Below are 25,844 nucleotides of genomic sequence, written 5' to 3'. Positions count from 1 at the left end.
ATTATTGTGACAGATCCAGGGTCATTTTAAAGTACTGTGTTGCAGCCCTGGCAACATAGTGTTTATTTTTTGGCGGAAACTAAATAGCAGATGGAAACACAGTTCTGTTCGGCTATATTGTAGGAAAGCTGCACTTGTATTTATCTCCTGTGTAAATACATTGTTGGATGGGCATGCTTTTTCACACACAGCAAGAAGTGACAGCAATAAGAACAGATTAGCTACAAAAGCACCCAAGCCACTCCCGCAACGGGAGGTCAGGCCACTGTTCCCAGTCTCAGAGCTTTCCTCGGGGAACGTCTGTGTCCCTAAGCACCAACACCAAGCCTATCAGGAGTGGCTTGATAGCAAAAACTGGATTTTTGGACGATAAGGAAATATATATTGTGCCAGGGGAAACATTCAATTTTTGTCTCCTGCCAAATATAAATGTCAGACATCTCATCATCTCTGCCTCTTTCCAGATCAGATTACAGCCCGCCAATCAGGCTCCATTCACATTTATTCTGGGATTGAACCAATACCCTTTAAAGAAGGGATGTGGGAAGTCTAAAGTGAGCACAGTAACCATAACACACAAGGCAACAGTAAACATGTCATCTGCCATGAATAATGGAGAAACCCTCTGGGCCAATCAGGAATAAATATTTCACTTTTGTGCAAGGGTTCATGGAAATGTAGCTTTATGTAAGGAATAGTCTAAAGCCTGTGTTTCTCTGCTCCAAGGTGGCTTATATTGTTAGCATGTCCTGCTAACGTACAACCTCCTGTTGTCAAGTGGGACTTAAGGCCAAATGTCTGGTCATAGTACATCTACTGTAGTACTTTCCCCTGTGTGTAGGTTTAGTCAACACAACATTAAGCTAACATAAGCAGTTTGGTACACTCTAGCAGCACTGTACGACCCGAGATGCGTTTTGGAGGTTTTCGAGGTTTTGCAAGGTTTACCAGACAGAACGCTTGGCCCTCCTTTTAAACGTCATACCGCTTGTAAACTGAATTAAATTGAAAAAATAAATTGTGATTTTGTGACTAATTGCACCATAAGGGTGCAAAACATACAGAAAGTATATCTCTTGCCTCCACACGGCTCTCACCATGGCAACGACTGAGTCCGTGGCTACAGAGTTACAGGTGCCAACAGTACACACCAGGCCACAGAGCTAAGGTGTGTTTGCTATTAGACTAATGCTGCCGTTTTAATTAGAGTCCAAAGTCTCCACAAAGTCCATTGGTAAAATACGTTTGAACATATGCAGACCAAATGCTATTGAAGAATAAGAAGAAATAATTGAGCTCTCATCTATTATAGTATTAAGGAGTGGGGCAATGGGGCGTCGCCCCACCCGGAGCCCCCCTCTTTGAGCACCAAAAAAAGAAAGAAAAAATGATGGAAACATTAAATTATAAAAAATGTCAATATTTGTGTTTTTGAAATATGGAATGCACCCAGTAGCATTTTTATAATATTATATTTGAAATTGGTTTGATTGCCCTTCCTAGAACATTTCTCACCAGCAGCCACTGTTGGTACTGATATCTTTCAGCAAGCACCCTCTTAGGTTAATTCTCTTTTAAGTCGACTGTTCTATGAAATAATTAGCCGGGGATTGCCGTTTCAACCAAATTAGCTAATAGGCTACAGTGCAGCTGATATGACAGTGGTCCTCTCATCAACTCAAAAACTCATCTGTTAGAAATGAAACAACTGCTTTTGTCTACCTCTTTAACATGTTGGTCATGAAGAGGACATAAGCCTTAGTAACAGTACAGCTAAGAGGTCCTAGCAGATAATCAATTGAGTCATCAGCTTTCTGCTTCACCCCCTTCTTTTGTTGAGTCATTGCTTTTCAAGCTACTTAGTCGCGCCTCAAGAATTTGACTACCCATGTGACCCTAATGCAGCTCTTTACCACTTACGTTGATCAGAAGATAAGAGATGTGAGTAACACGCATCCTTGATCAACAATATATTTTTCCAGAAAGCAGTTGTACTTCAAGAAAATCTCCCCATTGCTCTTATTCGCCAGATCATGTTTCAATTATTAGCAAGACATTTTTCTTCCAGATGCCTGCGCGGTAAACTCATTAGTGGCTGAGTGTTGCAGATTCCTGGTTGTCACACATCATTTAAACGAATGAGATGTCAGACATAAACAGAGCAAATGCTCCTCTGAGAATAATGGGCCAATTTTCCATTTTCTGCCACACTTGATTAGCCATGGAATAATTCATAATTAGGCCTATCTTTGTCAACAACAAACTACATGTTATAAATGAACCACCCTCGAGAGCTGAGGGGTTTTGCATGAACCCTTTTTAATCCCACGCAATTTCCATCTAATATCCCAACTGCTCAAATTATCACTTGAGCTGGTTACGATAAGCCGTGAAAAATGAAAGCATTGCTCTTAATATCAGACATCATACCGGTCGAATGTTGTGCAGTAAACACACGCTCTTCGTGATAAGATAGCTGCTAAAACGGTTTTGCCGCCTCTAGTCTAATGCATAATAAATAAAACTGAAACGAATCAGTGAGCAGCAGTGTTTCACCCTCCTCAGCGAGTACAATTTACTCTATGAATGTCTAATGCTCAGGGATTTTCTGCAATCATGAGCCGTGAAATTAGATTAGCTGGTATTATTTGCATTGGGTTGCAGTCAACATAAACACACACTTTGTCTTAAATACCTAATAGTTTTTACATCTCAACAACTGTTGCAGGTTTCAGCGGTGTGAAAGATGAACCGATGATCGCCCGACTCTGCACTTCCCCTCAGCTTTAGAGAGCACTCTAAACTTTGCTGTTTTCAATTCCCTCTCTCTGCTTTTGTTGTATTCTTTCATTCTTTCGCAAAAGCAGCTTATCTACACATTGTACAGTATACATGTTTAGCACCAAAGGGCAGACAAAGTTGCCATCCGGTAAACAAGGTGGGCTGCTGATGGGGAGTTGGTGGAGACAAAACCAGAGCTGAAAATATCTAAATATACGAAAATATTGCACTTTCATCTTTCACGTTACCAGAAATATGACTGTCCATCACGAGGCCATTTGTATGTTGTTGATAACTACCCCTCTCACAAAATGTATAACCATAGTTTTTTTTATCGAGTCCTCACCATAATTAAATAAAAACTGCACTGACGATTTGACTTAATTAAATTATTTCCTTCTTCCGAGTAGCTCACCCTCTGGGAAATGACCACGGGGGATGGACAACATCATGGAATCGCATCATGAAAAAGGATTTCTCTCTCGTGTCACTTATAATTACAGTGTTATTACAGGCATAGCAATTATCTTTGTCAGATTTAGCCATCAGCACTTTCAATTTTAGAATCAATGCAAGGCCATTGACAATTCGTTTTTATAAAAATGCATCTGACATTGTTCATGGAGAGGAACAGGTGGTGCAAGATCACCACAACATATGTCAAACATAGAAGAACAGCTTTTGGGGGGAAAAAGCGAGAAACAGCATAGCAGCCAAGAGAAAATTGAACCACCACAAGAGCCGTGTCGTTTAAAGTATTGGAGCTGGACATAAACTGACATCGGTCATATACGGATCAAGTTCCCTCTGAATGACGGCAAAGGTCGGACCATGAACACACAATGGCAGAGACACGGGGAGGGAGGCTCATTCTCCTCGGGCAAGGCTTTGATTTCACATCTTGTGACGGGAGCTTGCAGTTAGACCGGGAAGGGCGCGTGGAATCTAACACTGCATTCATCCCTTTTTTTTTTAGCAACTAACAATACCACAGCGACGCTATTAATGGAGAACTATCTGTGAGGCGGATAAGGGCCGAGGTGCTGTGGCAACCACACCTCAGGGAGATTGTCACTGTGATTACGCACGTAAGGGCAACGCTCTGTGTGCAGAGAGCAGCTGGGAAATACGGAGGAATCCTCTCGTTTCACCATGAAGGCTCGACGCAACCCCGTTCAAACTGCAGAGGCAGAAAACATGGCAGAGTTTGACAGGAAACTCTCACCACAATCGTAGACAACGCTACTTAGTTGTTTTAAACACTGGAAAATAACCCTCTTTACTGTTTTTGCCCTTTTCTAAGATGACTTGTGGCCACAATCAAAAGCTGATCAAAGATCAGTGCTTCCATTAAAGTTAAGCTGGGTAAGAAGGATTTTATACTGTTATGACGTCAATAATGCTGTCCTTTTTATTCAATTCAAGGACAGTCTGGGCTGATGTGGTTTGCGGGACTCCAAACGCTGTGATATGAATGAACGTCTGGAGATTAATAGGAAAGCGGAACGTTACATAGCTGACCTGAGGAGGAGAAAAAAGGTTTTAAAATGGGATGGAACAGTGCTGAATAAATTAAACACGTGGCCCTAAATATTAAACATTAACCTGAACATTTGCTGATAACGTGCCTTCAGAAGCAATAGAAAAAAACTTAATAGATCTATTATGACATTTTAAAATGTGCTGCTAATGGCCAGACAATAATGGCGGTATAAAATCAAAGGGGGAAATAGCGAGTGACTCACCCACTGGACCGAGGACAGCAGCGTGCTGAGTGGACAACGAGTGGAGGCCCAGGAGAGGCGGAGGTGCGCACTAAAAATAATTTAACCGACGAAATGGATGGAAATCTTCCTGTGACAGAGTAATTCCCCTCATGGGCCTCCATGCGTCTGAGTGCGTGTTTAGGGACCGCTGATTAATTTGCTGATATTTACACTGACTACAGGAACAGAACATTCACTCCAAAAATACATCCTTTCTTTGGTGGAACATGTGTGTGTAGGTGTGTGTGCTGAATGGGAAAATATAAGATGATTGGTCTGAGAGGAGGAAGTGGAGGAGGAGAGGAGAAAGACGAGCGATGTGGGCACGTTGACAGAAGTGACGCAGGTTTTGAAATACCAATGAGGTGCATCAGGTTGCTTTGACACCTCTATGACAACCATGTTACAATTTTGGAGAGTTTTCCTGTGCAGTATCTTTTTGTATCTTTGTAAAGCGCTAAAGGAATGAAAAGCTGAGTGCTTTGTTATAGAAACAAATAAGAATAAAATAATATTACTACTACTACAAAATTCACTGTTTAAAATGAAAAATGACTAAATTCAAACGTGGTTGTACTTAGCCAAAGACTGGCAATGATTCTAGAGAAGCCTCATTCTGTTCAGTTTTTGAGGTCCTGACATTTCCACCCAATACAATTAAGTACTTAATTTATCCATTTTAAGAAAAAGAAGAACGTATGCATTATTGATCCCCGTGGACTGTGTTGTATCTACATTTGAAAGACGGAGCATTAATTGTCACGGGGCGCTTGGGCCGTTGCTTTAAGTGAGTTTGGGTCTTTCAGGCTGCAGCAGTAGAGAGACTAGTTTACTTGCCAATCAAAAAGTGTCACTAGTTAGTCAGTCTGTTGATCTGTGAAATAAATAAATACAATTTATATCTTTCATCTGTCTGTCCAAAACGAAGACCCTGGTAGGTTCTGAGTTCATCCAGAAGCAGCTAGTTGCTTGCAAGCTTACAGCTAGCTGTTGGCCAACATTTAGCATTTAGCCATGTACCGGTACATGGCTAAATGCTAATGTTGGTGTTCAAACGTGCTCGCGAAGTTGATGCCAACATGTTGATAAAGTGTTGTAGGACTAGTCAAGCTTTTTCTTATTCCCACTCCATTTAGAAGACGGAGCGTTCATGTATATTGCTTGAAATGCTGTTCATGTTCATTGTTTGCTACAGTTGGAAGCTAACTTCCACTAACTCAGCGAGGCTAAGTGCGAAGTCAATTTGCTGTCATTTCATCAGGCAGTTTCTGTGTGCAGAAAACCGTGTTTGCATTCACACCAATTATCTTTGAGTAAATACAGAAACGATTTGGCTATGTTGTCCTAGTTAATTGATCATTTGACAGGTGTTTGAAGCTGCAGCTCTGCCTTGGCTGGCTCAACTGCGTGGGTGAATAGGGATCACAACATTTACCTGACGATAACTTCTGCAGAGCTCATTTTCAAGGCTAAATTAACCTTTTATCATTCAGATGAGCGTGTTGCCCTAACAAAGAAGGAAGTGAGATGCAGCTAAACAATTCCTACATCTGAACGACATTAAAGCTTTCAGAATTTTTAGTACACAACTAGTTTAATCCATCAAGATTTAAATAATTTACTCATCATTACATTCAATTGTTTTCTGTTACAGATTATGTATCAGCCTACTAATCAATTTGTCTCCATTGGTGCAACTAGCTAATATAGATCCTTGCAATCCATCATTCTTCTTTTATCATTTACTATATGCTGATCTAAAAACTCAAAGTTCAGGCTTGTCTTTCCTGCAGTGGTGGTCTTCTCTACTGAAAACAGCTGAGGCTGGAAGCAGAGATGAGAGTGGTCAACAGAAACATTAACGTTGAGTGTTAAACCAAAAGATAACCAAAACACGTTTTTTATAACTGCAGGGTTGAATTCGTAGTGGGTTTGTTCTTACAAGCGATTCCTTTTACATTATAGTCCATTGTTGTTAACAAGTTAGTATTATTGTGCAGCATTGGTAGGATTGCGACTGCTTTTGTTATTGCTTCAATCCCCAAAACGCTGCTAATTGTCGATTTGAAATTGTACGAAATTGTAAAAGCTATGAAAACACCCTTTGTGGTGCCTAACGCTGATGTCCATGACATTTCTTTCTCTCTGTCATTTTTCTGTATTCCAGGACGCTTTGAATTAAACTCTGAACTAAGGAATTAATAACTTCAGATGGTTTTGTCAATTGGTTTTGCAATGCCCTGAATATACTAACTCAACACAATCTGAACAAATAAGCACAATTAAAGAGTTCAACCAAAATCTTATGCAACACACTCCTAATCGGCACATAAGTCACTTTACATTCACATAACTGTACTTGCTCTGAAAGCCACTCATGAACATTTTGGGATCTCTTATCTTAAAGAGTCAAATTTGCCTCTGGCTTGCTGATAAAAGCACTTATGCAGCAGCATAATGCATTCGCTGAGTCATAGCTTTCGGCGGTTCACCCGGTCCGACACGCACAATGTTATCACCGGGAGTCAAAACAGCCAGTCGACTTCTCAGCTGCTCTCTCTCGGCTGTCAAAGGCCCGAGATGTGCAGCAGCACGAGTGTCGGCCCCCGAGCCTCTGCATCCTGGTAATTGGCCGGTGGTGCAGCGCGACTATCCGCGCACAGCCAGCCCTGATGTTATTTGATTTACTTTCCAGGACTTTCATTTCCTCCAGCAGGCATTGCAGGAAGCTGATTAAAAAAGCAGTGGGATCCCTGCAATAGTAATTTGAGTGTAAAAGATGGTCCGTGCCATATTTCAAGAGGAAACCTATTTGAAAGTCCTCAACATGAGCTTTGACATCGTAAAAAAACATTGAAAAACCTGCTGTTAACTTGTATAATGGCTTCTTTATTGTCTGTATCACATTAACACGAATTAGAGTTCCTAAGACAATTATGCGAATGTAAATTATTGAAACAAGGGAAACTATCTGCACGTCTTGGGCACGATTTGTGCAATGTCAATCCCTCCAGAGATAAAGGCATTTTAAAAAAAAAACATTTACAAGAAACCTTGGTATATTACATCACACACCATTATCCAGATAATCTTTCGTCTAATAATCTAATATTATATCAATGATAATAAATGTGTTAGTCTAGCTTCAGAAACGGTTCGCTTCTATTTCTTTTCCACTATCAGCTGACTCTGTTTGACATGTGTTCAGTGAAAAGTGGTGAGCGCGCCAATCATCCAAAATGTTGACTAAACCGTGAAACACACTTTAGTCCAGCACAGTAGCTGTCAGTTCGTCCAGGGCCGTTTGTTTTTGTGCCTTTGCCTGTCTGCCTGCCCTCTGAATGGCTGTTTACATCATGCTCCAGGAAGACGCAAACATTAGGCTGAGTTATGGTCCCTTCTCTGCGTTGAAGGTGGTAGACTGTAGTATTTCCAGACATGTTGGCCCACCCCGTTGTTATTGTTCTGCTTTCTGGCCGTCAGACACGCCAAGGGGAGGAGGCGGAATATTTGCGGAGCGGCGAGACGAGATGTTTTACGAGCTGGCGCTTTGCACTCCATGAAGTTAATTTCCCAAAAGGACGTCCAACCCTCTCTATATTTGAGTGTGTGCTGTGCCAGAGTTTTCACAACAATAAAGAGCTGGGGGAGTTCTTTACACCATCTGATAGAAGTCAGGTAGTGACTAAGATGTTTTTATTGTGATTCATTTTTTTGTACTTTATTAAAAGATTGCAAAAATGTTCCGAGGAAGGCATTGCCATTTGTTAACCTTCAAGGATATGTGAGTTTTTGCAAGTTATGGTTGTTTGTTCAGTTGCAGGCAATGAGGTATCTTGTTGAATGCAACATCTGCATTCAGTAGTTGTGTCTCGGTCAACCTCCAACTCTTATGGGAAATATCTGACTCTTAAGCTGCTAAATGCTCCTCTAATGTCATTCATTGGTTAGTCACCAACGGTGTCTATTTGCTGCTTGATGCTGGATTGGTAGTGTGCAAAACAAAGCCGGTGAGGGTGAACAAAGTAACGTTATGAGCCAAAAATTAGATGAAAGAGCTGAGGGGAGTTGTTGGGTTGGCCAATAATTAGTATGTCATTTATTTATATTAACGATGAAATGAGCTTTCACATTGCACTTATTGCACTTATTTGAACCATTACTGGGAAAGAAATACTGTATAGCTAGTTATTGAACAAAATGCCGCCTCATCTCAAAACTTAATATTTTGTGTGCAGAAAACCTTAGCGGTAAAGAGAAGCTCCAAGCACAGATATTGAGTCTGGATCTCTCGTCAATAAGATTAAAATAAAGGTATTACAGATGTAGTCAATGCAGCTGTTTTAACTATTGGCATGCATTTGCTTCCTGTATGTTTAGCAGAGACCAAGTTGGTACAGAAATTGGACAAATTCAAACAGATTTAGTTTCCTTCTGCTGAGTCAATAAACAAAAAGGCTACAGAGTGCCCGAACAACCACCTTGAGTTAATGCACTCTGCTCTTTTATTGTGCCTGGATGGCTCTGCAGGAGTCCAGGTCAGACCATCACGAAGGGCTCAGCTAACTCCCGACAACGCCAAGGCACCCAGCAAGTCTGCTCCTGCTTGTTAGGAACACATTCTTTCCACCCAGCAGGAGAGCAAACTGCTTCTGGATCTGAATGATCACCACCAAAGCACAAATAAGTCCAACTAACTCAACAAGTCCTCTCAGCACCTTCTAGCTCTATCATATCTCATGTAATTTGGTTATCACGGGAGGAATATCTAACACATACACAGTTAAAATGGCAGGAATGTTGTGTCTCGCTCTTGGACACGTTAGTGGCAGGTTGAACTGTGGTCCTCTGTTTAGATAATAGGCATGTTACTGCGTATATAGCAGGAAGGGAAAGTACAACAAATGAAGATGCATTAACCAAAGAACAGCACTCGCTCCAACATACCAGAAAGTTCAAAACATTTTTTTTATATTGTGCATGAAGTCGGGGTGTTTGGACCGACCCATTGGAGGGAAGGGTGATTCATTAGCATCCTTGGGCTTGCACTGGGGGACTATGTTTAGATTAGGGCCGTTCATTGTTGAAGGGTTCCCCAGGGCTACATGTGGCGTCAGATGTGTCAACACTGACTACCATCCTGCTGTGTGGCTGTTCTTGCGCATTAAAAAGAGTATGGGTTGACTGGAAAGGATCGGGTAACTGCAGGCCAGCATGAATTCACGTGAAAAGAGAGTTGGTATTGAAGGCCACTTTCCGGCAGGCAAATAGCAAATTTATTTGGCAAACATGCTCTGCTTTGCAGTGCTATAAGCCTGAACAATAACCTTTTCAATCACTTTTAGTATTGTAAACTGAAGAACACAAGGTTAGCGGCCACACATCAGGAAATCACAGATAAAACAGCGGGAAGAAAAATAATAAATGGCAGCGGTGGTGAAAGATCAGGGCAGCTGACAACGGATCAAGTTGAAAGACGGGATTCATTGTGAGGAGGAGACGCTAAGGACCAACGGTGCGCTTTTCAGTCCAGGGATCTTCACTGTCTCACATCAGACATGTTTGGCATTACTGTTTCCAGCCACACAGATTATGAACTCTGCAGTCGTTATACTTGGCAGTACAGTACTTGAGTTGACCTCCTCAGGCATTTTAATGTCCTCATTCAATATGGCGGAGATATCAAAAGTATGTTTTCCAACAGCTGATTGCTTTGCCGAGGCCATCCTTCTTGATTTGCCGCCAGCAGGAAACATATGGCCCGTGTTATCGAGTTAGCTACCGGAGAAAACATAAAGGGCCCCGGCCGAGGTAACGTAGCTTGGAGAGGAATGCCGAAACCAAATGATGATGACTCAACGGACTAATCTGTTGGGTAGAGAGTGTTTTCAGCCAGAACGCAAACAACCTCCCGCGGTAAGACTGACTGCGCAAACAAAAGCATGAGGACAAATCATGGCAGGTATAAAAAAAAACCTGACATGATGGTTGAGGAAAGCATCGAGGCCGAAATGGGTAAAGCACACCATGAAACTTGCAGTTCCCCAAAGGTAAAGTGTATGTCTATCACATGTTGTATCTGGAAATAGTACCACTTTGAAACCGTGAAAGTTTTCAGTCAAAGACAAATTGTCGTATTTAGAGACTTTTGAGATTACGACGTTAACAAACTCCAATTTATTTGAACACTTAATCCAGATGTTTACCTGACTTGCCCACCCCTGCTCTGCCAAAGACGGCCAGCTTCACCTCTGGGCTTTTGGCCATGACGGCAGCTGGGGCCAGCAAAGATCAACGGACCAATCGGTGAGCTCCGAGGTCAGCCAGCCATCCTTGCAGCGTCTGAGGAAACATGATGGATCGGTTGAATGTCACAATGCATTTGTTATTTTCATTCTTAGGCCCAGTTCTATGGCATTAGATGTTATACATGTATTTTCCTTTCTGTCAGTATTGCTACTTTTAGCTCCCACCACCATTCATAAAAGTCATACAGTGATTTCTCAATGTCGTCCAAATGGAGGACTTTCATTAGCAGAGGCATCATGCTTTGAATGACTGGACTGAAAAGAGTCCATAGTTACATTTCGTGTCATACAAATTAGTTTGGTCCATATGCGGCTTGCAGCAAACTTAACTGTGGCCTTAAATATGTAAGTTAAAGTATGCTTCTAAGGGAAACGTGTCTACTTTTTAAAACGTAATTCTCAACTGAGAAGAAGAGACATTCATGGTACCTTTTATAAATCTATCGTGTCTTGTACACGTGAGGGCTGATTGCATATCATTTCACATTGAAATAATGATAACAACCTGTTTGAATAGTCATTTTCAAGCAGACTAATTAAATAAATCAAGAATGAACACAAAATGACCACTAATATAATTCTGTGCCTGTTTATTTTGTACGGTAATGTAGTTGGTATCTGAAAATTGTATTGTTACCATTGTCCTTATATTTATTCAGCCCTTATTTGACTGCACTAAACGTTGAGTTAGTCATGTTTGTTACATTTTCTGTTCGTATTTATGTGAACTAAGTGGTTCATAAATCCTTGTTTGGATATTTTTCCACAGAGAGAGCAGGGGAGTGTAGAATAACGCACGCTATGCGCTGAAGTCATTCCAAAGAGAGACACGACTGCAGCCCATTAAAACAACCAAGCGCAGGTCTGTTTAGTATGAAAACAGTAGACGTTATCCATCCATCCATCCATCCATTGTCAGACCGCTTATCCTGCACACAGGGTCGCGGGGGGGCTGGAGTCCATCCCAGCCAACTTCGGGCGATAGACAGGGTACACCCTGGATTGGTCGCCAGCCAATCGCAGGGCAACACAGAGACATACAACCATTCACACTCACATTCACACAACTACGGGCAATTTAAAGTCCCCAATTAACCTGATCCCCAGAGCATGTCTTTGGACTGTGGGAGGAAGCCGGAGAACCCAGAGAGAACCCACGCAGACACGGGGAGAACATGCAGACTCCACACAGAAAGGCCACTGGGTGGAATCGAACCCAGGACCTTCTTGCTGTGAGGCAACAGTGCTAACCACCACGCCACCGTGCCGCCCCAGTAGACGTTATCTCCCCGGGTAATTGATTCTAAACCTCTGCCTCAAACACACTTTTTCATCCAACTTACACCGTTTTGGCCAAAATATCTTGACAACAACTAGAATCTGAATGACATCTAACTGTGAATGACTCCTAAAGAATGCTGGGATAGCGTGGCTGCAGAATGGGGCGTGTCCAATTAGCAGCAGGTCTGACGGAGATAACGCAACAACACAAACAGAGGGCTTGTGAGTGTTGTGGATGTATTCAGTGGTGGGAGCAGCACTCCCTTGATGGGGAAACGTGTTTGCAAAATGAAGGGTTATGGATTTGAACCGCAGCAGAAGTAAACCTCCTCAGGAACTGTTCTGTGCTGCAGACTCACAGAAAATCCTGACCAGCACATTACGTTAACACGCCTGTCAACCTGACACGTACATAATGCAGCCGAAACGCAGGGAAAACCCCATGGTAATGAATAACTTGTGCTTTACTATTACTTAGAAGAAAACACAAAACACACTTGGTCGTGTAGTGGTTTCATGCCGAGAGTTGTTATGGTTGCCAGTTGGGACAGAAGTCTTTGTGTATTTGGAGTTAAAGGTTAGCGCTGTTTACTGAATGTTCAGGCGATACAGCCACGATACAGATTGCTTCTGCCAGAAAGTTCAGAATCTAGGTTTCTATTTGCTAACTTATCACCCAATTTAATTATATATTTATTTTTTATCATAAAACATATTGACGTCTTTCAGTTTGTCTTGTCTGGCAATGCAAAGCTAACAGTAATTGCTCATTTTTTCAATTGTATCTGTGTTACAAAAGTATCAAAAGACATATATCAAGATATTTGAAGAAAAGATGTATAATGCAGCGTGTTTTAGGAATGATCATCGGTGGCTGTCGTGAAAATCTCTTCCCTCATCCGTGTTAGTCTCCGTTGGTTGAAATGAGATACAGTAAGAAGAATGAGAGAAAACAACTGAAAACAGACGTTCAGCGCACCCTCCCTGATTACATCAAAGCTGAGAAGTGTGTTTGTGTTTGTGTGTGCCAGAGACATGTCAGCCAGCTTCACACTGCTTGAAGTGGCAAACTTCCAACACTTTGTTTCCTCATCCTCTGCAGCTCGCACTTATTTAAGCCAACGATTTCCATTTTTTTACACCACCACACACATGCCCATGTATGGTTTGGCAGTGTACCTCAAGCGCAGGTTGATCATCCATCACTGCGTCTCTCTCTCTCTCACCAGGGGCCATCGTGGCAGCCGTCAGCGTTTTTTTTGAATTTCGTTCTTTTTTATCAAGATTAATGTGGATTCTGCCAACCAGACAACATAGTCAAAACAGAGCGCCAAACCCCAAGGATGTTCTCATGGTACTAAGAATGACAACAGGAACATTCTGTTCTGGCTTGCTAGCGTAGTTCGAGGTTTCTAAGCCTTTTTTAGATTGTGATTCACTTTTTTCCCCCTTAGGCAAATCAGTTGTCAACGGTGCAGTGTAGGCCACAACTACGACAAGTAAATAACAAAGATAAAATCCATTCATGTCACATGAAGGTTCACTAGAATATACCGTCCGCGGCTTGAGGACTACATTTCTCACATAAGCCAATCAGAGTAGAACATTAAAGCCTGTGTAATGAATGCAGGGACGAGCCTGAAAATTAGCTTTTTCCGGGACTACTTTGCTTAAGGCCATCGACAGGAGAGCAACAACTGTGCCTGTTACATTTGAGGTAATTTTTGGCCCAAACCGACAAGAGACAAAGCCATCTCGTCGTGGCTAGAAACATCGAAGAAGCTGCAGTTTGTTCCAACTTAGTTGGCTCGTAGTCCAGCATGAGAGTCGTTTTATCTCATCTTATACTCGCCAAGGAATGGAAAAGAACACATTTCCCTAAATGTTGACCCATTCGTTACAAAAAGAGAAAATTCTTCAGCTTAGGAGTGGTCTATTTTTCTGTTGGTTCCTCCACCACTCCCACGTCTTAGCCAATTTCTGCCTGACTCTAATGTTGGCTCCAAAATGAGTGGGTCGCTGTACGGTGTTTTCTCATCATTTGCCCGGACATCCACAAGGGTGAAGCACACGAGCAATGCGACAAAAGGATGAAGTATGAGGTTGACTCGCCCTAAAGAGACAAAGAACAAAGGCAGAAGGAATGTCTTCAGTCATTGTTTGGAATAGATTGTGTAAGATGTAAGAATATGAACGGAATAGAAGAAATCTACACAAACAGCTTGTACAACAGATACACACACACACACACGCACAAAAGCATCTGTTCCCCTCCTTCTACCGCGGAGCAGCAGGAAACCACCAGCGAGAGAGGGGAGGAAGAGGAATACACGCACAAGCAGTGTCGCCCCACCGACACGCTCCTTCTTCTTCACATTTTGCCATTTATGGCATCCGCCCACTCCACCCACCACCTCTCTCTCTCTCTCTCTCTCTCTCTCTCTCTCTCTCTCTCTCTCTCTCTCTCTCTCTCTCTCTCTCTCTCTCTCTCTCTCTCTCTCTCTCTCTCTCTCTCTCTCTCTCTCTCTCTCTCTCTCTCTCTCTCTCTCTCTCTCTCTCTCTCTCTCTCTCTCTTGCACACACACCTCAGTAGTCTCTCTACATTTATTGAAATGAGTCACAATATTGCAAAAGACAAACTGTAGTAAGAATTTGAAAAGGTCTACAAAACAATACATGCACACCTACACATATCGTCACAGTGACACACTCAAATCTAAAAATAACTATGGACCAGCTATATAAAATCCAGGGCAGAAATGTGCGACCACTGATGCGGTACAAACTGAGGATAAGTCGTGCCAAATAACTTGCTGTATGACTGAAAAGGAACTGATGCTGCTTTTTAGACTGAAAGTGAAAATGCATTCAATCAATGGTTCGAATTCCGCACCCTGGATTATCAATTAACCTTATGCCTCCTGTCTATTATGTTTCTTTTTTTGACACACTCTGCTCTACAGGGACCCCATCCAAACTGTCAAACTGGACACATTTGTTTTATTCCGCTGTGTGCCCAGCTGGCGTTTTCCCTCATTTTTACCCTGAGAAATAAATCTGGGTGGTGCTGCCCCTGTGGTTCAGGCTGATTACAGGCCGAGCTCCAAAGCATGGGAGGAGAACATGCTCCACCACGAGCTATAGAAAGCCTGCAGGCCACAGGTCTGTCATCAGCGGGTACGCAGTAAACTGCTGCACTGCCACCGGACTCACCGCCCGTGTCTTCATCCAGAGGTGAGCGGTCTCTGTCAGAGCGCCCTCACGCTGAAACCCTTTGGACCAATTTGGTCCAACTTGGTCATCACAAGCACTCCTGCCTGAAAAGATGTATTCCTTCTCTGCCATCGATAGGAAGAAAACACGCCTTTCTATGAGTCACCCGCATTTTGAGATGTATTCCAATCGTTTAATTAAGTAGCTGTAGAAATACAACAATTTAGAATATTCCTTGATGCAAGTTGAAGAAGAAAGTTTTACTCAAGTTAAATAACAGAAGTGGAACAGTGAAAGTGTAGTTTTAGGTAACCGGATGAGTTCCTGCAAATGAATTTGCATTTGCATTCAATCAAAGTTCAGATACATTGTTCCATGATAGCAAAACCATGTAGTAAATGTCCTTATCAAGTTATTAACATTTCCCTTCATTGGAGCCAATATGAAAGTTGTATCTTTCATATGGATGTAACTTGTTGTTTCGAAGGAAATTGAAGTCTTTCTTCCCTCCATCCTCATTTTAGTTGGTATCCCAGCTACAACATCCTTGTGGAGTCCGGGAGTCCTCGGCACCCCGGTTTGGCAAGCACTGGTGTAGGATGTTTCGGCTGACCATAAATCCTATTGAGATGCGGGCTATTACGCAACAGTCAGTGTGAATACCAATTATGTCCTCGAAACTGGAGGGGCACGGTGGAGGGGGGGTCGAGCACCAGGGTCAGAAAAACTCAACGTGGAGTTTCACTTTGGTGATTGCATCACAGAAAACTGATAAAAGAGAACGACTGAAAATACTTATTCTACATAATTGTTCACCTGAGATATTTTAAAAACAAAGGTAACTGAACAACTGTCGTTTGTGACATATTTAGAAATCAACAGATATAAATATATTGTTATGCAGTGAGAGAAATGGATACTGCCAGCAGGTTGGATCGTTCCCACACCACAGGGATACGGCACCGTGTCCAGAGGGGACGCGTCTTACGCGCAGACAACGACAGAGAGACTCACCGGGCGACCGCTGAATGAGGAAGACTCTCCCGGTGATCAAACGCTGATCAATTCGGAGAGAAAAGTTGCCAGGTCTGCGGTTTTCCAATTGATGCGTCTGTCCTTCCCGGGCGCAGATGCGGACGCGCCGCTGGATGAATGGAGGGGATATAAAACAGCTGGATGGACAGACGGAGGCGGGGGGGGGGGGCGGATGCAGTCGGACCGAGCAGCCGCTCAGACGGAGATGAATGAGTCCCTCAGACGCAGGCTGGGTGGAGATATACGGAGCAGAGCTGCTGAAGTTCCCGTCGCTCTGCTGCCTCCGACCGGACTGCCGCTGCATGCCGCTGCATCCACGTACCGAGGGAGAAGAGCGGCCTCTAAGGACAGGAAGAGGTATTACACCAGATTAACCATCTCGATTAATTTAATTGCAATGATTTAGGCAAGGCAAGGCAATTTTATTTGTATAGCGCTTTTCATACACAAGGCAGACTCAAAGTGCTTCACATCATAACATTTCATACAATAAAGTGAAATAAAATGCAGGAATTAAAAGACAATTAAAAACAGCAAATAAAATTATAAATTAAAATCTTATTTAAATTGTTTAATTAAAGGCAGAGGTTGAAAGTGCAATGTAGGTCAAATTTAGCAGAAGGCGAAGCTGAACATAAAAGTTTTCAGTCTTGTTTTAAACGTGATCAGAGTTGGGGCAAGTCTTAAATCTTCAGGAAGTTTATTCCAGCTGTTTGTTGCGTAGTAACTAAATGATGCTTTCCCATGATTTGTATTTACTCTGGGAATCACTAACAGATTGGTGTCAAGATCTTAGTGATCTTGAAGGCTTATGTAGTGGAAGCATATCAGTGATATACTTTGGCCCTAAACCATGTAGTGATTTATATGTGAGCAGTAGGATTTTGAAATTAATTCTCTGACATACTGGGAGTCAATGTAAGGATTTAAGAATTGGTGTAATGTGCTCACATTTTTTGGTCTTTGTTAGAACTCTAGCAGCAGCGTTCTGAACAAGCTGGAGCTGCCTGACAGGTTTTTTTGGAAGACCTGCAAGGATACCATTACAATAGTCTAGCCTACTAGTTATAAAGGCATGTACAAGTGTTTCTAAGTCTTGAGCTGACATTAAAACATGCATTGCAAACTACATTTAAAGTACCAATCCCAATGTCCCCCATAAACACAAAACCCGGAGCTCTTACCGTCACCTAGTAAGTGTGAGAGTCTGTGAGGGCTTTAAAAGGTGTAAATGGGAATGGGACAGCGCTGTACTGCCACATGGCTGCGTCCAAAATACGATTTACAACTTAGGGTATTTATTTAATCATGTTTACTCTCTGATCTAAACGTATTTCAGGCTCTTTACTCACAAGAGAGGTCGTTTAAAATGTTTCTTTTGGTCAAATTTGCTTCAATGACCAAATTCATTATTTTATGAATACATTAATACATGTCTCACAATGACTCATGAATTCAATAAGTTACAGAAAGGTTTGTGGAGTTCTGAACTTTTGATCAAGGATCACTACTGTTAACCTCTGCCCTTTTGAGACGAGAGGTCGTAAAAGGCAGCTGGCTCGAGTTAAAAAGTTAAAAATTATAAAGAATTCAATAACTAACAGAAGTAATAAGAAAAACTATGGCGAGGCTGGAGCGGATGCATGAACCCAAGGACGGAAACGAACACACTGGCACAGGACAAAGGGAGATGCAGACTATTAGTACACATGGAAGGGAATGGGGAACAGGTGGACACAATCGGGAATCAGGGAAGACAATCAGACTGGTGACACATGAGGCAGGGTAAGTTACCTGAAACAAATAAAAAAGGAAATGACAAGACACAAAGACCAGACAAAATAAAACAAACCCAACAAGTTTGGTACGGTGTGACGGAAAAAAAACTCCCAAAAAACTCCTCTTTGGGGAGAAAATTGGGAGAAATCCATGAAGGACAGCAATTAGCATTCGTCCCCAGGTTTTAATATTACATCATGACAGAATGTTAATGTGTACAGTAATTATATAAATGTAATAACTAATATCTAACATCACACAAACTACAATTCTAACACTAAGCATTACTACATGTATTATCATTTCTACCACTAGGTGTGCACCCCTAACAGGTTTCATAAAGAAAAGCCCTCAAACACTAGGACACAACGATTTGATAACAGGACTTCCCCCATTCCTTCCCCTCCTGTGTTTGTCCAACGGTACCTTTCCTTAGAATAATCAGGCTTACAGAGAATCATCTAATTCAAAATGGACCATTGAAATCCATCAGGGCGCAAACTTTTAGAGTTCTATAGTTTTATATATTTTTAGAATCAATATGAATAAAATACATAAATATATTATTATGTTCAAGAGATCTGTCTGGTCCCTTAGTCTCATTTCTATCATTGCATTGGCTTGTTTGGTCGGTAACAGCAAAAAAAAACGCTTCCCAACGCTCACACTAGATGTCATATCTGTTCTACGTTAGTTTGATCATGCATCCATGTTGTTAGTTTGTTAGTATTAAGCAGCCTATAGACTCTTTGATGCGAGAACGCAGAACGTTAAATGACTTCAAAAGTATCGAGCAGCAGCAAATACGCGATGCAAATCTCTTTAATGGACTCATTTTAGGGACAATGTACATCTGAGAATTGATCCAATGAAAACGCTGTGTTGCTGGCTTATTCTAAATCTGTTTTTCCTGTAAAGAGTCTTCATTAAAACGCTTTCTCAGCAGGAGGCTGTCATCACCTGGAACTCCTTTGTAGTCCGACTATGACAATACAGTTATAAAAAATGGCCCAAATGCCGATGAGCGTAGACGGTGATGTCGCAGAAGTTACGTGCGTCATTTGTGGGTTGTGTGCGCCCTCCCGCCCACTGGCAGCACTTCTCTTTTCAACAGGACCACGCGTGACTCCTGTCACATCGTGGAGGAGAGCAGCGTGCCATTAAGACCGTCGGTGTGTGAGTGCTGTGCTGCCACAATATGATGCTGCTGCCCAGTTCGGTAAAGTTAGCAAGATATTCACAGATTCAGACTTCACAGTTCAATAGCTCGTTAGCGAAACGTTGTTAAAACACAAACGACATCTCTCTGTAACCGTAGTGATGTTGACAACCAACTACAACCGTTATTAACAACAATTTCACCAAAACAGACCGCTCAGCGAGCTGGACGAATCATTTTGGTGTTAATGTGCAGCCGCTTTTGAGGCAAGTGCGCGGGGACCATCCATCCATCCATTTTTAAACGCTTATCCGGGGGTCGGGTTATGGGGGCAACAGCTCCAACAGGGGACCCCAAACTTCCCTTTCCCGGGCCAAATCTACCAGCTCTGACTGGGGGATCCCAAGGCGTTCCCAGGCCCGTGCAGAGATATAATCTCTCCACCTAGTCCTGGGTCTTCCCCGGGGGCTCTTCCCAGCTGGCCGTGCCTGGAACACCTCCCTAGGGAGGCGCCCAGGGGGCATCCTCACCAGATCCCCAAACCACCTCAACTGGCTCCTTTCGACGCAAAGGAGCAGCGGCTCTACTGGCGAGACGCCAGCCACTCTCCTGAGGAAACCCATTTCGGCCGCTTGTACCCGTGACCTAGTTCTTTCGGTCATGACCCATCCTTCATGACCATAGGTGAGGGTAGGAACGAAGATTGACCGGTAGATCGAGAGCTTTGCCTTCCGGCTCAGCTCTCTTTTCGTCACAACGGTGCGGTAAAGCGATTCTCTGGCCAAACTCACACTCCATCTTCCCCTCACTTGTGAACAAGACCCCGAGGTACTTAAACTCCTTCACTTGGGGTGTTACGGCCCTTTTGTAGATGCCAGGACAATAAAACAACAATCAACGACAGGCGACAGAGTCAGGGTAAAAGGGGTTCTTTCTGGTTTTTATTATTACACAAAAAGGTGGCTCCCAACAGGAGGGAGGGAGATGGTGGAAGATGGGACCTACAGGTTGTGCCAAACAAATGAAATGAATATAACAAAACGAGGCCTAGCTCACCACTGGCTCTTCATCCAAAACAAGTCAAACAAAATACCTTACCTGCTTCTCTAAAAAAGGACTAAAGGAAAACGTTACACAGGAGGCAACAACCACTACACCTGGTGTATCTATACAAAGGTATACCTATGTGCAAAAATGTACAGGGTACCCCCAACTTACTAAGGTCCTCAACCTCCACCTTACAAAACTCCAGTTTTGCTACCAGACAGCCAAAGCTCACGGACAGGAAGACTGGCCACCAGCCCGCAGCGCAGAACACACCCCCCTTTTCACTTCTCAGGAGTCTTCCTTTATGGACTGCCACCGGAACTGCTGATTGCTTTCCACCTGTGCTTGGAGTTGGCCAATGAGCGTAATCACTGGGGGAGAGAAACAAATGAGCAGGAGGGAGAAAAAAATGCCACAAAAACAATCTCCCATAAAGTTACGATCTAAATTAATAGGCTATAGGCAATAGGCTTTTCACTTGACCCAAGATAAACCTCAAAATGCTGTAGAGCAAACAACAGGGCCAGAGCCTCCTTCTCTATTGTTGAATACCAAGCTGATGCCTGTTGAATTTCCGTGAGAAATAACTCACAGGGTGGTCGATGCCGTGGGCATCCTCCTGCAGAAGAACTGCACCAGCTCCAACTGCGCTGGCATCAACCTCCAACTTGAAAGGCAACATGAAATCCGGGGCCTTCAGCACAGGAGTGCAACACATTATTCCTTTTAGGCTCTCAAAAGATTGTTTGCACTCATTAGACCATACAAAGGGTTTTGCTGGACTGGTTAACGAGGTCAACGGAGCTGCTACAGAGGAGAAGTTTTTGCAAAACCGTCGATAAAATCCCGACATTCCAAGGAATCGACGCAGCTCTCGCCGGGTTTTTGGCTCGGGGAACGCTCTAATCGCAGAGATCTTTGCATCCGCAGGACAAATCTGTCCTCGACCAACCTGCTGACCAAGATAGACGACAGTTCCTTTTCCAAACTCACATTTGGCAAGATTGAGCGTAAGGGATGCGTTTAAAAGACAGCCGAAATCTTCAGTCATGTGATCACCTCACTCACTGGAATAGATGACAATATCGTCGAGATACGCTCTACAGTGTGGAACATCCCCAAGGACTGAATTTATCAGCCTTTGAAAAGTAGGAGGAGCGTACACATACCAAATGGCATGACGGTGTACTGGAGGAAGCAGTCAGGTGTTACAAAAGCTGAAACTGCTGAAGCGTGTGGGGTTAAAGGAACTTGCCAGTATCCCTTCAACATGTCAAGTTTAGTTACATATGTTGCAGGACCAATTTCATCAATGCAGTCGTCGATCAGGGGTAATGGATGTGCATCCGGGACAGTTACGGCATTTACCTTGCGAAAGTCAGTGCAGAACCGATAACTCCCGTCAGACTTTGTATCCAAGAGACAGGGGGAACTCCATGGACTGGAACTTGGCACTGCAAATCCATTCTGCACAAGATAGTCAACCTCCTCTCTCATGGCCGCTCTCTTAACTGGATTTACCCGATAAGCGTGTTGTTTGATCGGTGTAGGGCTGGTCAAGACAATGTCATGCGTTATGACAGATGTTTGGGTGGGAGTGTCACGGAACAGGCACGGAAAATCACCAATAAGTGTCATAATGTCATTCCTCTGGTGAACAGGGAGATGAGACAAGTTGTGGGGCAGTTGCGACAATACCTCAGTATTAGTTAGTCTGGCCCCTATTGATGCCGCATTGCGCATCACCAACCCGTCTTCATTACCATCGACAGGAGAGCTCACCATGGAAACAGCTGCAACAGGTGACACCGTCGTTGACTCCTGGGCCTCTGATGACCCTGGGTGAACTTCTCGGAGGTGGTAGCGTTTCATCATGTTCACATGGCACACTCTATTTCTTCGCCTGAGGTCCGGGGTTTGAACCACATAATTTGTGTCACTGAGCTTCTTCTCTACTACATAAGGACCGGAGAACTTAGTGGAGAGAGCAGAACCAGATATAGGTAAAAGAATCAAAACTTTATCACCTGGCTTAAACAAATGTGTGATTGCGCGCTGGTCATATCTTCTCTTCATCCTTGCCTGGGAAGAGGTCAGGGCCTCCCTAGCTAAAGAACAAGTTAGCTGGAGGCGCTCTTTGAGCTTGTGGACGTAGTCCGGAATACTTCGGACCTTCTTCTCGGGTACGACTAGTTGTTCTTTAAGAACTGTCAAAGGGCCCCTAACCTCATGTCTAAAAATTAATTCAGCAGGACTGAAACCTAGGGACTCCTGTACAGCTTCACGGGCAGCAAACATAACTAGTGGTACACTGTCATCCCAATCCCTCTCTGATTCATGACAGTGTTTTCGCAACATTGACTTCATCGTCTGGTGAAATCTTTCCAGTGCCCCTTGGCTTTCTGGATGGTATGGTCTAGACGTCACATGTTTAATGTTTAACGTTCTGAGTGCTTGGGCAAAGGCTTTTGACATGAAGTTGGTGCCTTGATCGGTTTGAACTACTTTTGGCAGACCAAACAATGAAAAGAATTTTACCAGAGCCTTTGTGATAATTGGGGTAGTTATCCTTCGTAGTGGGATGGCCTCGGGGAACCTAGTGGAAGCACACATTACGGTTAGTAAAAACTGATTTCCAGTCTTAGTTTTTGGCCCGACACAATCGACAATAATTCTCTCAAACGGCTCACCCATTACTGGAATAGGGCAGAGGGGAGCGGGAGGAATCACTTGGTTCGGTTTTCCAACGACTTGACACACATGACAAGTACGACAAAAGTTAACAACATCAGTTTTGAGTCCTGGCCAAAAGAAATGTCTGAGGACTCTATTGTAGGTTTTGGTGATCCCCAGGTGTCCTGACCATGGGTGATCATGGGCCAAGGACAGTACCTGAAAACGATGGGCTGTAGGTACCACACCCTGGTAAGTCTCACTCCAATCCATCTCTTCTGAACCTCCCCTAGTCCAGCGACGCATTAACAGGCCATTATCGAGAAAGTAGGCCATTTGCTTTCTCTTGGCTTCTGTGCCAGGATGTATCTCTGCCATGTTGTCAGACCCCGAACGCAAATGGACGGGGCTGTCTACCAATTCAGGGACTGGTACAACTCTGCCACCAGCTAGGTCGTTTCCCAGGATGAAGTCTACCCCTTTAATGGGCAATGCTGGCAATACAGCCACTCTAAAGAACCCATTTACCAGGTGGGACAGAACATTAATTCTATGGCTCTGAGTTCAGTGCCCTGCCTCAAGATACAAGAAGACTCCTATGAAAACCTCAGTCCGTCTCAGATCGATAATTTTGTCGATACTGCTACAGGCTCTTTGAGAGTGGCGCTGGACGCTATTGCTCCTCTGGAAAGAAGAATAGCAACAAGAAGGAAGTCTGCACCGTGGTATAACCCTCAAACACGGAACCTAAAGCAAACTGTGCGGAAGCTTGAACGATTATGGCGTTCCACCAAATCAGAAGGATCTAGGCTAGTTTGGCAAGACAGCCTTAAAACGTATAAGAAGGCTCTCCGTAACGCAAGAGCATCTTATTACTCATCATTAATAGAGAAAAATAAAAACAACTCCAGGTTTCTCTTCAGCACTGTAGCCCGACTGACAGAGAGTCACAGCTCTGTCGAGCCGTGTATTCCTTTGGACCTCACTAGTAACGACTTCATGAACTTCTTCAATGATAAGATTCTGACTATCAAAGAGAAAATTGATGGTCTCCTGCCTTCAACCAGTGCCGACCTGTCCTCCGATGTAGGAACCTTGGATGCAGCAGTGGGCCCTGATGCCTGTTTGGATGCCTTCTCTTCCATCAACCTTGATCAGCTGACTTCTTTATTTTCAAAGTCTAAATCTTCTACTTGTCTCTTGGATCCGATTCCGACCAAACTGCTTAAGGAAGTTTTTCCTTTAGTTAGCACATCCTTATTAGATATTATGAATCTGTCTTTGTTGACAGGACATGTACCACAGTCCTTCAAGGTAGCTGTAATTAAACCTCTTCTTAAGAAACCTACTCTTGCTCCAGAGGTGTTGGCTAACTACAGACCTATCTCTAATCTTCCCTTCCTCTCTAAGATCCTTGAGAAATCCGTCGCAAATCAATTATGTGACTTTCTACAAAACAATGCTTTGTTTGAGGATTTCCAGTCAGGATTCCGAGTGCATCACAGTACAGAAACAGCACTGGTGAAAATTACGAATGATCTTCTACTTGCATCGGACCAAGGACTCATTTCTTTTCTTGTCTTGCTGGACCTCAGTGCCGCATTTGATACCATAGACCATTGTATCCTGTTGCAGAGACTAGAACATTTAATTGGTATCAAAGGAACTGCACTCAGCTGGTTTAAATCCTACCTATCGGACCGATCCCAGTTTGTGCTTGTAAACGGTGAATCCTCAAAGACCACCAATGTTGGTCACGGAGTCCCACAAGGTTCTGTACTTGGACCGATTTTATTTACCCTCTATATGCTTCCTTTGGGCGATCTTATCAGGAAACACCACATAAACTTCCATTGTTATGCAGACGATACTCAACTGTATCTGTCGATCAAGCCAGAAGAGACGGACCAGTTAGTTAGACTCCAAGAATGTCTTGGAGACATCAAAACTTGGATGACCGGCAACTTCCTGATGCTAAACTCAGAAAAAACGGAAGTTATCCTGATAGGCCCAGAGCGCCTTCGAAGCCAGCTGTCGCGTGATACAGTTTTTATGGATGGAATTGCTCTGGTACCCAGCAGCACCGTCAGGAATCTGGGAGTTCTCTTCGACCAGGATATGACCTTCAACTCGCATATAAAGAAGACTTCAAGGACTGCCTATTTTCATCTACGTAACATATCAAAAATCAGGAACTTCCTGTCTCAAAGTGATGCAGAAAAATTAGTTCATGCGTTTGTCACTTCCAGACTGGACTACTGTAATTCTTTGTTATCAGGCTGCTCTTATAAATCTCTTAAGCCTCTCCAGCTGATTCAGAATGCTGCAGCACGTGTATTAACAAGAACTAAGAAAAGGGATCATATCACTCCTGTATTAACTTCTCTGCACTGGCTCCCTGTTAAATCAAGAATAGATTTTAAGGTACTTCTCCTCACCTACAAGGCACTTGCTGGTGAGGCACCGTTGTATCTTCAAGAGCTTGTAACACCGTATTGCCCTACAAGGCAACTGCGCTCCATAGATGCTGGGTTACTTGTTGTTCCTAGGGTTTTAAAAAGTAGGCTGGGGGCCAGAGCCTTCAGTTATCAAGCTCCTCTTTTGTGGAACCAGGTTCCACTTTCAGTCCGGGGGGCAGATTCGGTTAGCTCTTTTAAAGTAAAACTTAAAACGTTCCTCTTTGATTCTGCCTATAGTTAGGGCTGGCTCAGGTTAGTCGGGACCAGCCCTTAGTTAAGCTGCTATAGGCTTAGAATGCCGGGGGAATTCTTAGGACACACCGAGCTCCTCTCTCACGCTCTC

The 25,844-nt window shown here is 43.3% G+C and overlaps 1 protein-coding gene across 1 annotated transcript in view; it reads right to left on the bottom strand.

The window, feature by feature from the left end:
* Nucleotides 1–16,727, bottom strand: part of rerg (RAS-like, estrogen-regulated, growth inhibitor) — a 28,776-nt gene extending 12,049 nt beyond the window's left edge. The window contains exons 1-2 of the mRNA XM_040174821.2: nucleotides 16,364–16,727; nucleotides 10,754–10,889 (exon numbers count right to left, since the gene is read on the bottom strand). Coding sequence (XP_040030755.1) covers nucleotides 10,754–10,814 — 61 coding nt within the window. The 5' untranslated portion in view covers nucleotides 10,815–10,889; nucleotides 16,364–16,727. The remainder of the gene's footprint in view (nucleotides 1–10,753; nucleotides 10,890–16,363) is intronic.
* Nucleotides 16,728–25,844: the final 9,117 nt, after the last annotated feature.

Source organism: Gasterosteus aculeatus, chromosome 4, assembly GCF_964276395.1.
Source record: "Gasterosteus aculeatus chromosome 4, fGasAcu3.hap1.1, whole genome shotgun sequence".
Taxonomy (NCBI): domain Eukaryota; kingdom Metazoa; phylum Chordata; class Actinopteri; order Perciformes; family Gasterosteidae; genus Gasterosteus; species Gasterosteus aculeatus.
The sequence above is the reverse complement of the archived record's forward strand: the minus strand, read 5'-3'. Positions and strand labels throughout refer to the sequence as shown.